The 16,571-nt window shown below is 46.7% G+C and overlaps 1 protein-coding gene across 4 annotated transcripts in view; it reads left to right on the top strand.

The window, feature by feature from the left end:
- The window catches only part of XYLB (xylulokinase), a 145,750-nt gene that overhangs the window by 88,189 nt on the left and 40,990 nt on the right, over positions 1-16,571 (top strand). For all 4 annotated transcript variants that reach the window (XM_061556964.1, XM_061556963.1, XM_061556962.1 and 1 more), the window contains one exon: positions 703-799. In XM_061556964.1, the coding sequence (XP_061412948.1) occupies positions 703-799 (97 nt within the window). The remainder of the gene's footprint in view (positions 1-702; positions 800-16,571) is intronic.

The following is a 16,571-nucleotide window of genomic DNA, read 5'->3' as shown; positions in this document are numbered from 1 at the left end:
ACCAAAAGAACCAAGAATATGAATCCCTGCAGTCACGAAAGCTTTAAATAAATAAAAATGCATATATTATCAGAGTGTGTTTTTTATTTGCATTCTGACCACAAGTATTGTGGTTAATGCAGACATGATTCCTTGTAAAAGGTTTCTGTTAGGTGTTTTCACATCTTAACGCCTGTTTTATTGCCAGAAAGGGTCAAATCTATTCTTATATGCACATGAATGCGTTTACTGTTTTTTTTATATTCAATGTTATTATTGAAGGTATAAGATATATTTATGCTGCGAGGAATCATATGTAAAAAGTCAAATTCCACATCAAAAATGTCAATTTTCAAGCAAGCATTGGAGTGTTTCTCATCTCCATTAGTAAACCTGAGCTAGTAGAATGAGTTTTTTTCACAAGTGAATAGAATGTGTGTATATTAAGTCCAGTGAGGCTTGCAGTGTGCAGCAGGAGTTTAGCCACGAATGCCACTTGGCCCAGATTTTTTTTCACCAGAGTGTTTATTCCGTAACATTTTTTTTTGGGTCTTGGCTGGAATACCACACACACTTTGTATCCTGTGCCAGTACATGGTGGAGGATGTTTGGAAATCGAATGGGGACGGCTGCCCCGCGCAGATGTCAGGCAGTTGGATTGGCTTTTGCGGTCGCTCTCTCTCTCTCGACGGTGCCATGCCCCCGCTACGCGTGCCTCAACAGGTGCAGGCGTTTGCAGATGACGTGGAGGTGCGGGCGCTTGTGGAGGGGCAGTTCCTGGCCAAGCGCGTCCACGCCGAGGGCCTTGGCTACCGCACCGGTGAGGTCCCCCGCTCTCACGCCAGACCCCCCACAGAAACGGGGCCCCTCGCGTGAGCAGCCCCGGGCATCAATGTGTACGTGCTGCAGTCATGGAAGTACAGCAAGTAGGGTGCGGGCCTATCTGTGTGTATGTGGATTTTGAGCATTATCCTAACATGACGTGCATTGGTGTTCTCTCGGCCATGCTGTTCCATCACCCGCACACGAAAAATACTCAAAGGGGAATGAGCCACGCACCCCAAGCAGGGTCCTTCAGCAGAGGAGTCTTGACACTCACGGAGGCTTTCCTGGATAAAAAACTAACTTTTGTTATTATTCGCCTTGTTTAAGGAGGAAGCCGAGCTGCCTGTTACTTTTAGAATTATGGAGTGGTGACACTGTGGTTAGAATGCTCAACGCATGGTCAGAATATCACAAGGTTCAATCCTAATTAGGGATCTGGAAACACTCCTCATGTCTAATACAAACTAAATATGAATCAAGCCATTATCACCGCTCACTCTTCAAGATTATCAGGGCCAACTGCCGTCATACAACCTGAATCAAACGTATATGTGGATGTACTTTGTAAATTCAGAATTACAACATTCCACTATTCTTCTTGGCTTAGCAAATGTACTATCACGAAGTGGCATGCCAATTATGGGTTGTCCTGCATGGCATTTCCACTGCTGGCTTAGGGCTGCCAACGTTGAAGAACATTGCCTCATTGCTTATTTGAGAGCGTAGACACATCGCCTCTTACGCTCTTTGCTAATGCCAAAATCTAGGGCCTGTGCTTAACAGGGTTTAACCGCCTATGTGAACAATAAGACAGTTCACCCTTCCTATCAAATGCTGCACAATGAAATTTCAGCCTCATTAGCCCACACCCGCTATGCAGAGTGGTATAAAGTGAGCCGTCCACTTATCTTACCGGAAGGTCTAGAAGAATTGGTGTAGGGTGAAAAGGATAGTTTTTCATTATGGACAGCACTTAGTGATATTGACTGGGCACTTACAGAACAATTTAGAAATGTACACTTACAGAGCCTGTGCACCTGGTACACAGGAACACAGTTCAGTGGTGAGAGGAAGATGCTCTCGTCGAATACAAACGTATTGCATTTAAAACCTTTGTCAACATTCACTCTTACAAACAATCAAGTCGAACTCCCATCATTCGTACAGCTGTAATCAAATGCGTATGTGGATACACATGATGAATTCAGATTTTACAATGCGCAGCCACAACCAGATTCACAGATAAAACTGATTGCAAGCTTATAGCCCGGATTATTTAACGGCACGGACTGTATGACGGGGCCGTTAGGCACATTGTTTTGTTGCTTTTCATTACCAAGTTCAGCTTTCTAAAAGCGCTCCAATCTGCTCTGATCCGCCTCTTTATTTCATAATGTTTGTATCTTGTTTCGCCTTCAATCACTGCCCTATATGTACATATTCTGCTATGTTTTCCAGTTGCGTCCCTCCAACAGATATGTCTAATTGTTCAGCTGAAGTTAAATCATTGCATATTACCAGCTATGACTATATGGATAAAAAAACACGGGCACTAACAATGTGTTCATTAGGACGCTGTCTTTCCGAGAGCTCTGTTTCTTCACCTGAGGACGGCTGCTTGCGTTGTGTCCGAAACGTCGTGACAATTTTATTTTATTTTTTTTCCCTTCTACGTGACTTTACCGAAAGAACCAAGAATATGAATCCCTGCAGTCATGAAAGCTTTAAATCGAAGAGGAACATGTGGATTAGATACGCGAGTTTAACTTTTGACTGAAGAAAAGTGTGTGGGCCTGCTTTTGATGGTGCCTGGTGGGAAAGAATAACAACTGAGCATAAAGCAAAGGAGGGAACACGCCCAGAGGAGGTACACCACGAAGATGCAGCCGAGCCAAGTCGGTTGTTATGTCGCACGGCCATGAGAAATGACGATGAATTGGGGAGGCCATGATCCAGCAGTGGATGGATCATGGCTGATCAACCAGTAATGGTGAGGTGACAGTAGCAAGCTGTCTTTCATCTACTTGGACAGATATTCTGTCATAGAGCTACCAAATGAAAATTGGAATATAATAATATAGGGTTCTTAATTTAAAAAGTTGTGATTTCCAAACTATGCCTTCACATCCTCTTATCTTCAGAATCGGAATCTTTATGTATCCTGGAGGAATCCGATGAGCTATAAAGCTCTTTTTAACAGATGTCCAATAGGGGCGGGTCAGCAAGTTGCAACAGCAAACAATACAAAAAACGATCGGGGTGCTAAGTATATAAAATGTAAGCAAGTCACGAAAAGTAAATACATTTTAAGTATATAAGTGCACATTATATAAGTGCATACATTCCCGCCAATTTCCCTAGACTAAATGCAAGCTTGGGGCAAGGCAACAAAACAACAACAACATCAGTCCTAGACCACATCAAAGTTACATATCACATATTCAAATATATACATATAATGATAAAAATACAGTTTAAGATGCACGCAAAATATATATCCATGTGTCTTCAAGATACCATTATTCTCCAATGCACTATCGTCTTTTTGTATCGTTGTAACGTTCATAAATGACGTCACGCACCTAGGGGGGGGATCAGACATTTGTGACGATGTGTGACGAGGGGGGGGGAGTTGAGAAATGTGACGTCACATCAAAATTCGCAACTTTAAATAAATATAGACAACACGTTCTACTTAAATAGACTTTTTAATAAATGTTTTCTCCAACAACATCAAAGTCCATGCCACATTATATACACACTACAATGACAATGGTTTAAAGCGATTTGAAGCATGTTTTATTTTTTGGGGGGTGGGGGCAGAGCTTTGTGACGTCATATTTGAGGGGGGGGTCTGACTTTTTGTGACGCCGTGTGACGAGGGGGGGGTGGTCAAAAATCGTACAAAATCGCGTGACGTCATTTATGGATGGTCCCTTTATAGCTCATCGGATTCCTCCATTACAAATACATATTCTCATTCTGATGCACTTGCTACCGAGTGCACAAAGTAGCAGGCACCAAGTAGAATGTAGTGGTCTCTGGGCAGTCCCGGCCTGTGACATCGAGAAAAGGAACCCACATGGCCACCATCGCTCTTTTTGCCTGCGCCAAGTCGTATCTAAGGAGCCATCCATTTAGTAGGTACGCAAAAATCTATCAAAACTTGACCCCTCCCCCCCCTCCCTGTACACACGCGTACTTTTTACACCCCCCTCCACCTGCGTACGTACGCTTGACGCACCCCCCCCCCCCCTAAATCCTATAGAACGGCCGATATTTAATCCACGCAGAAACGATCAAGGATTGATAATATTAACGTGTTTAAGCAAACAGATAGTCCATCGCCGGACTATCTAACTCATTTGAAGGCCAATGTAGACACATTATTATCGAGGCTTCACCCCCCCCACCCCCGTTTCCTATGCTGTACGTACATTGTCAGTAGACCCCCCATATACGCAAGCGTACGCATTTGGGTTAACCCCCCCTCCCCCGTCCATGCGTACGTACTAAATAGATGGCCCCTAAGACCTTTCAGCGCTCCGATGACTCCAGAGCAAATTTTGTTTTAAAAGTTCCATTTTATTCACTCTGTGTGCCCATACCGTAGTGAAGTAGGCAGACTGTGGACTTTCATAGCATTGCCCTGTCGCCGTTAGTTTAGCGGCATGCCATGTTCAGAATTTGGCTCAATAATGCAGCTATTGAGTGCACGGGCGGTTCAATTGCACAAAGGCCACCAACCTGCCTGTTCAATTAATTTAGTAGACGCTACCATACATCCACGGGTTGAGTACAATTTGTGCATGCTTGCGGTTTCGGTTTTTACATAATACATGCAACAACGTCAAAGATACCCCATTTAGCATTATAGACTGTGGGGGCAAGTGTTGTTAGTCATCATAATAAAAAATAAATAATGACAGCTTCTCCAGAACCGGAACATGGCAAACCATTACAAGTGTGATAGTGAGCACATGTTATAGCTACCATGGCACATGAGATGGCAGCTTGGCCAGCACCATACACATCTGGATGTCCTCGTATTCTCATTACGAACGTTGACTTTTAAAATAAATACATTTTTAAGGCACATTTTATCCGTAGATCCCAATGCGTCCATGTATGAAAAGCAGGAAATGAGCAGAACCTGGGTATATGGCCAGAACTAAGGGGGTAACGAACAGTTTAAGGAGGTGAGTTTTCAATACAGACTTAAATATATCTAACGATTTTGATTGTCTTATTAGTAAAGGCAAAGCGTTCCAAAGATTTGGAGCTGCACTGACAAAAGTCCGATCACCCCAGGAAATGAGGCTTGACCCCAGAGTGCTTAGAAGACGGCGATCCAACGATCTCAGTGACCTTGTTGGATATGAAAACGGATTAGCTCCTGTAAATATTGTGGGGCTAACTCATTGAGTGCCTTGAGGAATTTGGGTCCAATGGCCCACCAGCTCACCATAATTGGATAAAACTTTAAATAATGGGAGCTGCTGTCAATGGCGGAGCCAGGATTTTCAGGTAGGGGGGGGCAACCCCTCCAGCAATGAAAAATGATAGGAGTTGTTAGTAAGTAAGGACTTGTCCCTTGATTTTTATTTGACGCGTGTGCGGCGATGGCACATGGCCTGGAAGTATGACATGATTTGATCGTTCGTCACTGTTGCAGCAGTCTTCGTCTCGACATACAGCAGCATGGCGTCATTGAGGTAGTCGGAGCCCATTGCGGTGCGCAAACGCGTCTTGATGATTTTCAGGACGCTGAAGACGCACTCAGCCATGGCTGTCGCCACCGACAATGTCAGTATCAGCCGCAGCAATCGGTATACAAGGTGGTAGCCGGCCGTGGCCCGGCCGGTCTGCACCAGCATGACCGATAGTTCAGGGAGCGTGCCCACATTCTTCAATAGCTCGTCCTTCTATAATCTCCCTGCCGAAGTGGACCAGCTGCTGATCGAGAAGCATTAGGTCGACGTCAGGAAAGTCGATCATGTAGAACTTGCGGGCCAGCTCCACGAGCTTGTCGACATTCAATGAGGCGAACTGCTTGCGTGGAGAGATACATGCTGCTAGGCGGAGCATCTCCACCGACTCGGCACTGAATCTGTAGGCGAACTTGGCCCGCATCTTGTCGATGGCTGCGTAAAACAGGTCGATACAGAAAACATGATCATTGGTGTTCATGTGCCCATCACGACGAGGCCGGCCAGGTCAGATGAAGTTGTCGGTCATATCGGGCACCTCGATCTTGTGGGTCTCACAGAACTGCTGCACCTTGTGGAGCAGGTCGTCGTAGCAGGTAACGCGCATCTCTGTCAGCACATCAACGACTCCATCGACCAACCGCAATGCATTGACGATGTCCTGGTCCTTCGTTTGCAGCGCCTGCGACAGGTCATGCGTGATAAGCAGCATCTTCTCCATTAGGTGCAAGATGAACACAAACTTGAACGTGCACATGCCATCGAGAAGGCGCGTCGCCTCTACCCGCTGCTCCAACTTGCTGCCATCCATCTCCATATGTTGGATGACTTGCATTGTCGCACCAAACATGTCGATCAAGCGACGCAGCACGCGCCAGAACGACGACCAGCGTGTTTCGCCTGGGCGCACCAACGCCATCTCCTGATTCAGACCACGGCCCGTCTCAACTAGCAGCTCGTTGATCATCTCCAGCACGATCTTCTTCTGCGTGTCGATGAGATAGTCGTTGCGCTTGCAGGAGCTCGTCGCCACATTGATGATGTCATTGACCAATGTGAAGAACAGGCCGATGTCAGAGACGCCATCCTTGCAAGCAGCAACCAGCTTGAGTTGGAGCTTGTGTGTCCAGCAGTGCCCGTAATAGGAAAAATCGTTCAGCTGCTTGATCAGGGCTTGCAGGCCATTGATCTCGCTGCTCATATTGGACGTGCCATTGTAGGCCTGCCCACGGCAGTTGGCGATTGGGCGACCGCGATTGGTCTGCATTTCGACAATGGAATCGTGGAGCATGGGGGCGCACGTGTCGGTGACATGCTTCAGGTCGACGAGACGCTCACGCGGCACGCCAGTCTTGATCTCAATGTAGCAGTTAACAATGGCCAGTTGCTCCTTCTTGCTCGCATCGCGCGTCTCATCCGCCATGATGTAGTAGAAGGCGTCGGCTTGTTCATCATCGAGGAGCTTTCAGAAGATCTGGGAGTGGGCGTGGATGATGTCCTTCTGGATGTCAGGACTAATCATGATGGCGTTTTGCCGGGCGTTGTCGAGCGCGACGCGGGCCAGCTCGACGTTGCGTTTGCACAGGAACTGAAGCAGCTCGAGGAAGTTGCTGCGGTTGAGCGACTCGTCCGACTCATTGTGCCGCCGGCAGGCCAGCCCCTGCTTCATCAGGAATCGAATCGCATCGACTGATCCCTCCATCCGAGTCCGATCGTCGGCGATCGCCTAGGCCGTCTGCTTCTCCAGGCCATGCTTGCCTGTGATGATGTGCATCTCCGTGTTCATCATGTCTCTGGCCTTCTGTATCGCCTGGTTGTGGAGTGACTGCACGCCGCCTTGATGTTGGAGAAGGCAGCAATTGCGGCCACCCACCTTATTCCCGGCCGAGAACCCGTCTGAGACGAATGCGTCCGAGCGATTGCGGGACGTGAAGAGGAAGCATGGGAAGCAGTATACCGACTCGGTGTGGAACTAGTCTTCGAGCCAATCGTACGTCTCAAACCACGATGGCTGCGGGCGGCGCTTTTTTCACCCCATCATCTTTGACGGGTACATGCTGCCATCCGACTAACTGGGGGCGTGGAACGAACCGGCCCTGCATCAGGTGCGAACGACGGATCTCGTTGACACTGTTCGGATCGTACGCTGAAATGGCGGGTCTCGTCCCAGGATCCCTATCGACGACGCACACTCCTTCGGGCAATGGCGCTGGAGGCGGGGAGTTGGCTAGCGTTTCTGCTTCCGATTCATCAGCTGCCGCCATTGAAGACGAAGGGTCAGGAGATCGCGAACGGTGACGCTGAGCTGGAGGACGCTCTGGCAAATGACTCTGCAGCCATCGATCGAGGGTTGAATTCGAACCATGTGTGATCGGCATCGCGCTCGCTGAAGGTATGCCTTCAGGAAAGTCGTGTACTGTATACGCAACTGCGCACAATTCTGAGTCACTTATAACTGCTTTGCCGCTACTTATTGTCAATTATGGACTCAGACTATTGTCCTATCATCTCATAGAGTCCCTGGCACATAATAATATGCTACACAGTGGCAGTTGGGGTCGCAAAATGCTGATTTATTACTAATAAACCCAAATGATCCGATCGAAATTAGGGATTTCGATCAAATCATTGGGGGGGCACGTGCCACCCCAGCCCCCCCCCCCCCCCCCCACTGGCTCCGCCCCTGCCTTGTAGGTCAGCAGCAGGATCATATAGTCCACTCCAAATTTGACTGGTAGCCAGTGTAAAGGTAAGAGAGCATTTGTGTGATGTACTTGCTGAACGGTGTGTGCGTAACGACTCTAGCAGCGGCATTCTAAACAAGCTGGAGTCTACCCAGCACCTTTCTCAAAATCCAAAACAGTAATACATTGAAGAATCAAGTCGGGCGAACACAAAAGCATGGACCGGTCTCTCCAAGTCATTAGGTGACAGGCATTGATGCAGCTGGGCAATATTTATAAGGTAGAAAAACGAAATTCTAACCACCCTAGATGTGCCTCAAAGGACAGGCACTGGTCAAGCTGAACACCAAGATTTCTGACTGCCTGTGATGGGCAGACATCATGACCGTCTACTGACAGACGTGAAGAACCGATTTTAGATAACTGTAGAGGGGAGCCAATGAATATCGCCTCAGTTTGTCGGCATATTCGTCAAATAAAATTTGCTGCACCCAAGAGTTCACTAATTTTAATGATGTAGACAGTGCAGAAGCTGCCATCGCAAAGTCAGAGCCGAACCGGACGTACATTTGCATGTCATCAGCATAACTGTGATGAGCCCAAATGTTGTAACAGAGTGCCCAAAGGCGCAATGTAGACATTGAATAGTGAGGGGACCAAGTACAGATCCCTGCGGGACACCGCAATGAACCAGTATGATTGGAGATTTTAAGTCGTCCATTGTGACAGTGCATGCGTTTCTCAATATCAGAGCGAAACCACTGCAAAGTAGAACCAGAAATCTCCATTAAGCGAGCATTTTAATCGCTCAAGAAGGACCCCATGGTCAATGTTATCAAACACGGCACTGAGGTCAAGCAGGATGAGGACACTGGCCTTGCCCCTTATCCACTGACAGCAATAAATCGTTGGTCACCCTCACAAGAGCTGTCCTAGTGCTGTGCACGGCCCTGAATCCCGATTGAAAGGGGCCAGATGCTGGTGAAAGCGAGGGGCCACAGCACGTTGGACATTGGTTGTGAGTTGTTGGGAAGCTTCGGGGTGACTGCAGCCATCATAAAAGTGTTGGGGACCGTACCGGTCGCAAGAGACCAAGTACAAATGGCCGCAATGCAGAAAAGTTATCTTGTAAAAGTCTAGGGGAGGGAAGTGATCCAATGGGCAACAGGTGGGTCAGGCATCACCAATCAAAGTGGGTTGTCTGGAAGTTGTGATTGCGGGGAACTTAATCAACACATAGCGCCCTCGAACCGGACGGGAGGCAGATCACATGGAAGGGAAATCAGGGGGACATACAGGGTGTTTAAAATAGAAGGACCCAATTTCAAAGCAGTATATTTCACGATAGCAGCATGTTACAATTACACGAAAAATTCAAAACGGTTTAATGAGTTATCAAGTTTTACTAACCATTTTATAAATGCTCTATGTGCCCTCCACCTGCTGTACGGACAACATCGAGACGATAGTTGCATTCGTCCCAAACGCCTCTCTTTTCACGTTTTCCTCCGAGGTGCATGGTCGCCCTGTGCTCTTCCCTTACATAAACAGCCTGTTACCTCAAATTGTCGGTACCAACGACGAATGCTTTTTGACATTGGCGGATCAATGCCAAAACGCCGTTGAAACACACGCTGCACCGCAATTACGGATTCAGTCTTGCTGAACTGCAGAACGCAAAACGCCCCTTGTGTTGCGGGGTCACCATCTTGCGAATGACTGAGGCTAGGAGCTGTTTGTGCGCTGGGAGAGGCATCTAGCGGTAATCATTTGAAACTCTATACCCCACCCTTTCAAGTGGTAAGAGATTCATTCATGGGCGGTTCGTGGTTGCAGAGATATAGCGATTTCAAATCGGGTCCATCTTTTTTTAAACACCCTGTACAGTATAACCTTGGATTGCGAGTAAATTGGTCTGTGAGTGTTTTGCAAGACGAGCACACATTTTAAATAAATATGAATTTGGTAAACGAGCGAGGTCTTGCAATACGAGTAGTACTCGTATTGTCTGCCGAGTATCACGTGATCACAACTGATATACGAGTGCTTTGATATACGAGTGCTTTGGATTACAAACACGTTTCCGGAACGAATTATGCTCGCAATCCAAGGGTTTACTGTATATTAATTGGGAATGGATAGTGGACATGCGTTCCTCAAATGGTGATGCATTATTCAGAAGATGGCTGATGGGAGAGAATAAGGTCTCGGGGATTATTCTTGCTTATCGCAATGCTACCAGCAACATAGGATGATTTAGCCCAGTGAGATGTTGTTGGAACAGGTATGAAGCTGGTGATGAATGGTGAGACGAGACTTCATCCATGCACGTTCATCTCTGCGGACAGCGGATATTTGTAGCCTCAGATCAGTAGTGTACCATGGCGAGGGGTGATCATGTATGTTGAACTTCTTTCGCACCGTACATAGCCAGCTGTGCTAATCAGAGGTGTGGGAGGACAACAAAACACAAACAGCAGTTCTAAAGCAGGAACGTGCAGTCAGGGGAGGCAGAGCCTCGCCTGTCATACTCCAATGAAAGTAGCTGTTACGAAAGAAAAAAAAATTAGATTTTCCCACTGATCTGTGTTATAAATGTAATTTATGTACGATTCCAATAATTTTTATAGTCAAAATCGCCAAATTTGCGGAGCTCCGCTGCAAATACAGGAAGAGACGAGAGGTGAGGCAGTGACGCGCTCAGCCTCCCCTCTGATTGTGCAACCCCTCAGTAACTGGATGGAGTGCGGGCAATAAGCGCGTGCCTGTTACTATCTCAGTATGTCACCAATGTAATGTTTGTAGACCACTTCATTTCATGTCCTCGCCTTCCATACTCCTGGTAACTTATTTCACATTTGTGTATAAAGATATTGAGGCTCGCTCGTCTCGTCATGAAACTGCAATGAAAAAGCACCAGGGGAGGCAGCTATCACATCTGCCTCACTGAGGGGGACGTATCTAACACGCCCCCACCGTTAGGCCACGCCCCCTCCTCAGTGAGGCCATGCCCCCCCTCAGTGAGGCCACGCCCCCCTGAATCTGGCTCTGACATTCGCCAGTGCCTCCCCAGCCATTGACCTCACCGCACGTCACTGTTCTAAATAAATGAGTTTTCATTCTAGATTTAAAAGCGTATAGTTCCAATGGCTTCCTAATATTGGAAGGAAGAGCATTCCAGATCGCCGCAGAAGCGCATCTGAAAGCACGTGATGCTGTGACCGTCTTTGTTCAATGGTTAGCCAAAAGCTGCTGCGAGAATAACCGGAGTTTGCATGATGGTTTATGCTCCTTGACGAGATCAAGCAAGGTATTTTGGTTAATTTGTGGCAAGCACTTTGTGTGTAATGAGTGCGACCTTATAATGCATTCGTTCAGAAGAGATCGAGCGAGTTGGGAGAGGAGCCGGACGATCAACGATATTTGAAAAAGCAGAGTTATATAATTGAGCAGCCTCCTCAACAGGGAAGTGGCACGTCTGAACGAGGGGAGAACGTGAGAGCTCCTCTTTTAGAGATGGAGGAATGGATGTAATTTTGCAGAATGACATTCTGTGTTTAGTGGACAGACCAGGAGGGAGCAGAGGGACATCAATAAAGAACCAGTGAATGATCAGAAATTCCTGGGTCCAGATGAAGTTAGTTCAGTTATTGAGAGAGAGCCTAAGAGAACACACCAGGTCTAAAGTGTGTCCACCAGAGCGAGTGGTTATATTAACGTTCTGGATGAAGCCACAAGAGTTCAGGATATATGTATGTTGAACTTCTTTCGCCCCGTACATAGCCAAGCTTGCTAATCGGAGGTGCGGGCGAAGCTCAACAAACTAAACACAAGATGTCCAAAATATCCCTTTGAAGAGGTTTATATTGGGCATCGACATGTGTATTGAAGTCACCAAATGTCAAAATCCGCTCAGAACGAGCGCACACCACCGAAAGGAACATTCAGAAAGGAATGTGCGAATCAACTTGGGAGGGTGATACAAAGACATTGACAGTTTGGGCTCAGCACAACTAAGGACGCATCTCCAAGGTGTCCCGAAGCCATTCTTAGACTTTAACAAAATTCATATTTCCATGTTTTCAGACCAGTCTCCACTGGACAGCTGCTGTTTGCATACACTGCATGTGGTACTCAATTTGGGCTGCCTTGGCGCTACTGCAATGAAGCTCACTTGACCCCAAGCTTGCCTCAGCCTAATTTGCATATTATAGAGACCTTCGCATGCATGTAGTTGTAGCTGAAGGTCATTGATTTAATTGAAATATGTAATATAGCACTCACATTTTTATGAATCCATTGCATGCATACAAATAAGGCACTGAGTTCACGTATCAATCAATTGTTTTAAAATTAAATAACATAAACTGCATGTTTGCTTCAATTCAAGATGTCTGGGGGGATATTATCTTCAGCTTTTGTTTTAACAGGAGCCCCGTAATATCGAAGACCTTGTCTTCATATTTCAAATGACCTTACAAACAACAAGCACTAAAACATTAATCTAGGATTAATGTTTTTTTTTACCAGGTCAGGCCCAACAAGCTATGTGGCTCTTTTTTAGAAATGACCTGGCCACAAATGATAGCTTAACGAAGTGGCTTATCACGTGGAAATGTATAGCAGCCAAATACTCTAAACTCATGTTTCTAATTGTGGAGGGAAACAAACGGAGGACCCTGATTAAAATCCACGCGACCACGGGGAGACAGACATGCAAACTCCAAATATCTGTGCATCAGGGTCGGGATCGAACCCACGACAACTTGCATACCAGGCGAGGTAACTAACGTCTCGCCAGCATGGCGCCCCAAAGTGCTCGCAACGGCTGATGGCTCGGAGAAATATCGCATCAAATAAAACGCATAATGGCAACCGAGGTGCTCGATAAAAAAAGAATAACACGGCGAAGTTGCTTTACCGCCCACTGCTCTTTCACGTGCAGAACACGCGGCGCGGTCGTCTTGGCAGCACCTGCTCCGTGCATTGTTTGCGAGACCACATGGTGTGAACAAGCATCAGCGGGGCCTCCGCCACGGCACCACCGCTGCTGCATTCGCTTGAAAGTGCGACGCTGTTTAAAGGGAGACAGCAGCGGCATCTTGCAACGCAGCGGGGTGTTTGATGTCCCCGCCAGCCTGCCTCCCATTCTGCATCGTTCTGGGAATGCCAGCCTCGTATCGGTCGCTGCATGCAGCTTCAGAGCCCCCGGTGGTTTGTTTGGCTAACGTTTTTTTTTATTCTTCTTCTTCTTTAAACGAGGCACATGGTCCTCCCATGAGGTGTCAACAGACCAAGGTCTGAGAGGAACAGATTGAGATGTTCCCAGGACAGAGGGACGGCCGTATCTGGGGGTGAGGAACCTCTGTTATTGGTCACTCACTCGTTGAACTCATCAAAGCCAGCTCTAATCTTCTGCTGGGATTTTCTTAGAAGCACACAAAGGGTTTTTTTCTTCCTCACTCTGTCTTTCTTCCAGCTACTAATCACTTCATTTTATTTGTTATTCCACTGCACCAGATGTTTATTTACCATTCTGGCTGTGGAGGTTGTAAGGGTGGAGGGGTGAACAGTGGCATTCATTTGTCGTTGCCTCCTATTTCTCGCGTACTGTATGGCGTTCTTTGCCCCATGGGCCACCTTTTAGGAATGTTTCTCATTGTGCGTTTATCTTTACCACGCATACGCCGGGTTTTAGCATTTGTATGCTTAATTGACTTGGTCTGTTCGTGCCAAAATCCGTGAGCCTCATTTGTTTTCAAAATAAGGCCTTGGGTGAGGCAGTTTTTAAAATATATGCATGAAACTAAAATGTATTGACTCTTGAATTCAGATACGTAGGGGAATTCTTCTTTTTTCGGGTGTAATTGTGAGTGCGAGTTTTCCTACTCTTGCAGCTTCTCGAGTTCGTAGGAATTCCAATCTGGCACAACAAGGCAAGGCAAAGGTCACTTGCCCGTTAACTGCAAGTGCCATTCAGCACGACCCACGCACATTGCCAGGTCATTGCCTACCACCTCACGTGCTTGGAAGGAAGAAAAGCTCTCAATGGTGTCATGAACAATCGAGCAGGAACAAGATAAAGTGCTGGATTGTGCCTTTAAAATACTCGTCTCTTTCATTACTGATTCAGTAAAAAAAAATGTGGGGTTCGACCACGTAATGATCTGACAAATTTTGTGTCGTTAAGACCCTCCACCGCCCGACTTATGCAATTGCCGCCTTATGTAAGGGTTTCATGTGCAAATTATTATCGTTTCAGCTCACCGGTAAGTTGAGCAACGATTCTCACATCCAATCAATGGAAATATCTAATTGCTACATTGAGTTGTCAGGATTGTTTTTTCACTTACCGGTGAGCTGAAACAATAATAATTTGGCATGTTAAATGCTATTACACCGCGTGACAATTTAATTTGCGTGGCTGTATCGGTTGGTGGGGTAACTTAACGACACAATACTGGCCAGATCATTATGGCCTCACAAAATAACCTATTAGAATCTTAACATTGGCTGTGAAACCTAGGTCTTTAATTATTTATATATATTTTTTGCCTGACAGCATCTCCTGCAGCCTTTCATAGAAGCGTGAAAGTGTTGGTAGCAGCAACAGTGGCTCATGGGATCTTAACAAGCTTCTCGTCGTACGCATCACCAGTCGATGCTTTGTTGTGTGTGTTTGGCCCCGTGTTCCAATTGGATGGGGCCACTTGGGAGAGATCTCTGTAAGTGCGCCGGGGTCCGACGTCTTGAGGCCGTTTACGAGAAAAGAGCACGGCAGCACTCGCTGTTATCACCGCCACTGCGCAGCCGCCACGAAACGAGGCCCTCTCTGCTCTTGTCAAAATGTTGCGGAGCCCGCCAACCTAAAGCGCTGCTTTCGTGAGCCCACAATGTTATTCCTTTTTTTTTCTTTCAGTGACCAGATCTTCATTGCCAGATGAGTGGCTTTTCTTAAAATATAGAGACATCAGCGTATGTGGTGACAATTTACCCTTGAAATGTTTACATGGGAGGATTGGTGTCGCGGAAGTTCATGCACTGCGCTGTGAATCCGGCGAAGCTAACTCGCCGGATTCACTCCCGGCCACAGCGAACATCAGTGGCGAGTCATATCAGAACCGGTCCTGAGCCTCCTGATCCTTTCCCTGCACCTCCGATTAGGACGGTTGGCTATGTACGGTGCGAAAGAAGATAAACATACGTACATCATCAGCCTGCACTGCCCGAATGGTGAAATTCTGTCAATCAATTCATTAGGATGTGAAGAGGCCTTCATCCAGCAGTGAATGGACAAAGGGCTGTAAATTATTCTATTATTATTGCTTGCATACAGAGATTTATCTGAAGGGGAATTTTTAGTTGTGGAGGATTTTTGTTTCATGTTTGTTTTGCCCTATTAAAAGCACGTGTTGTAATAAATGTCTTGTTTCCTATGCCGGCTGAATACAGAGATCATTATTTGTCGTGTTTATTTTTTGTTTTCACAAGGTTGAGATATTTCATCATTCATTAAACCTACAGGTTGTTCCCCCATAGGTCTCTCGCCTTTAGGCCCCCAAGTGTGGAGACATTGAGCCAGAAGCAGTCCATCAAAGTGCTTTATCACAACAGCGTTAGGCTCCTCACTACTATTTCCCCATTTATCGGGCAATTAATAAAGTAAATAGCACGTGTGTGAGCTGGAAGATGACAGAATCGCCCGTCTATGGGAATAGCATGACGCTCACGGCAGACAATGATAAACGGAGTGTTAATGCATTTGGGGGGCTTTTATGTTTCTGCTAATCCGGTGGATTTTGACGGCAGCTTGGTGGTTAATGTCGGCCATGGAAACCTGAAGGCCTCCGCCATTAGCGCCGCTAATTATCGCCAACGCATCACACCTTAGCCTTTGCGGACAACACGGCTTGGTTCTCGGCAGACCGTGTCGAGACAAAAGTCTGGCTCGACGGAGCCGTGAGTCACGGAGTTTTCCAGGATAGATAGAGTATTGGCGGGAGTGGTCACTAATAAGGGGCATGCACCAGGGTACATGCTCCTTCAGCCTGGAGTGGAGAGAGGTCAAATCCAAGTCAAACATATCCCGAGTCAAATAATTCTAGACGAGTAGGTAAAATCCACATTTCTCTCATAACGTGGAACAGTTTCACCACAGTATGACCAACGTTGACATTCCGCAAAGTGGTGCTTCATGTGTTGACCACTGAGAGATGGTGTGCTGAGTGGACCCTCAATTGGGTTTTAAACTCACAACCACCTGATATTGTCTGAGTACTCTACCCGCAGTGCACCGACCAGAGGAGAAACCCATGGCAATGAGCACAGCCAGAGACAACTTTTATACTAAGGCATGCTTTCCCAGAGTCAGAAT

This window comes from Lethenteron reissneri, chromosome 23 (genome assembly GCF_015708825.2).
Source record: "Lethenteron reissneri isolate LAM-NWPU_2019-01 chromosome 23, ASM1570882v1, whole genome shotgun sequence".
Taxonomy (NCBI): Eukaryota; Metazoa; Chordata; class Hyperoartia; order Petromyzontiformes; family Petromyzontidae; genus Lethenteron; species Lethenteron reissneri.
Note: the sequence above shows the minus strand (reverse complement) of the source record. Positions and strands in the feature narration are given on the sequence as shown.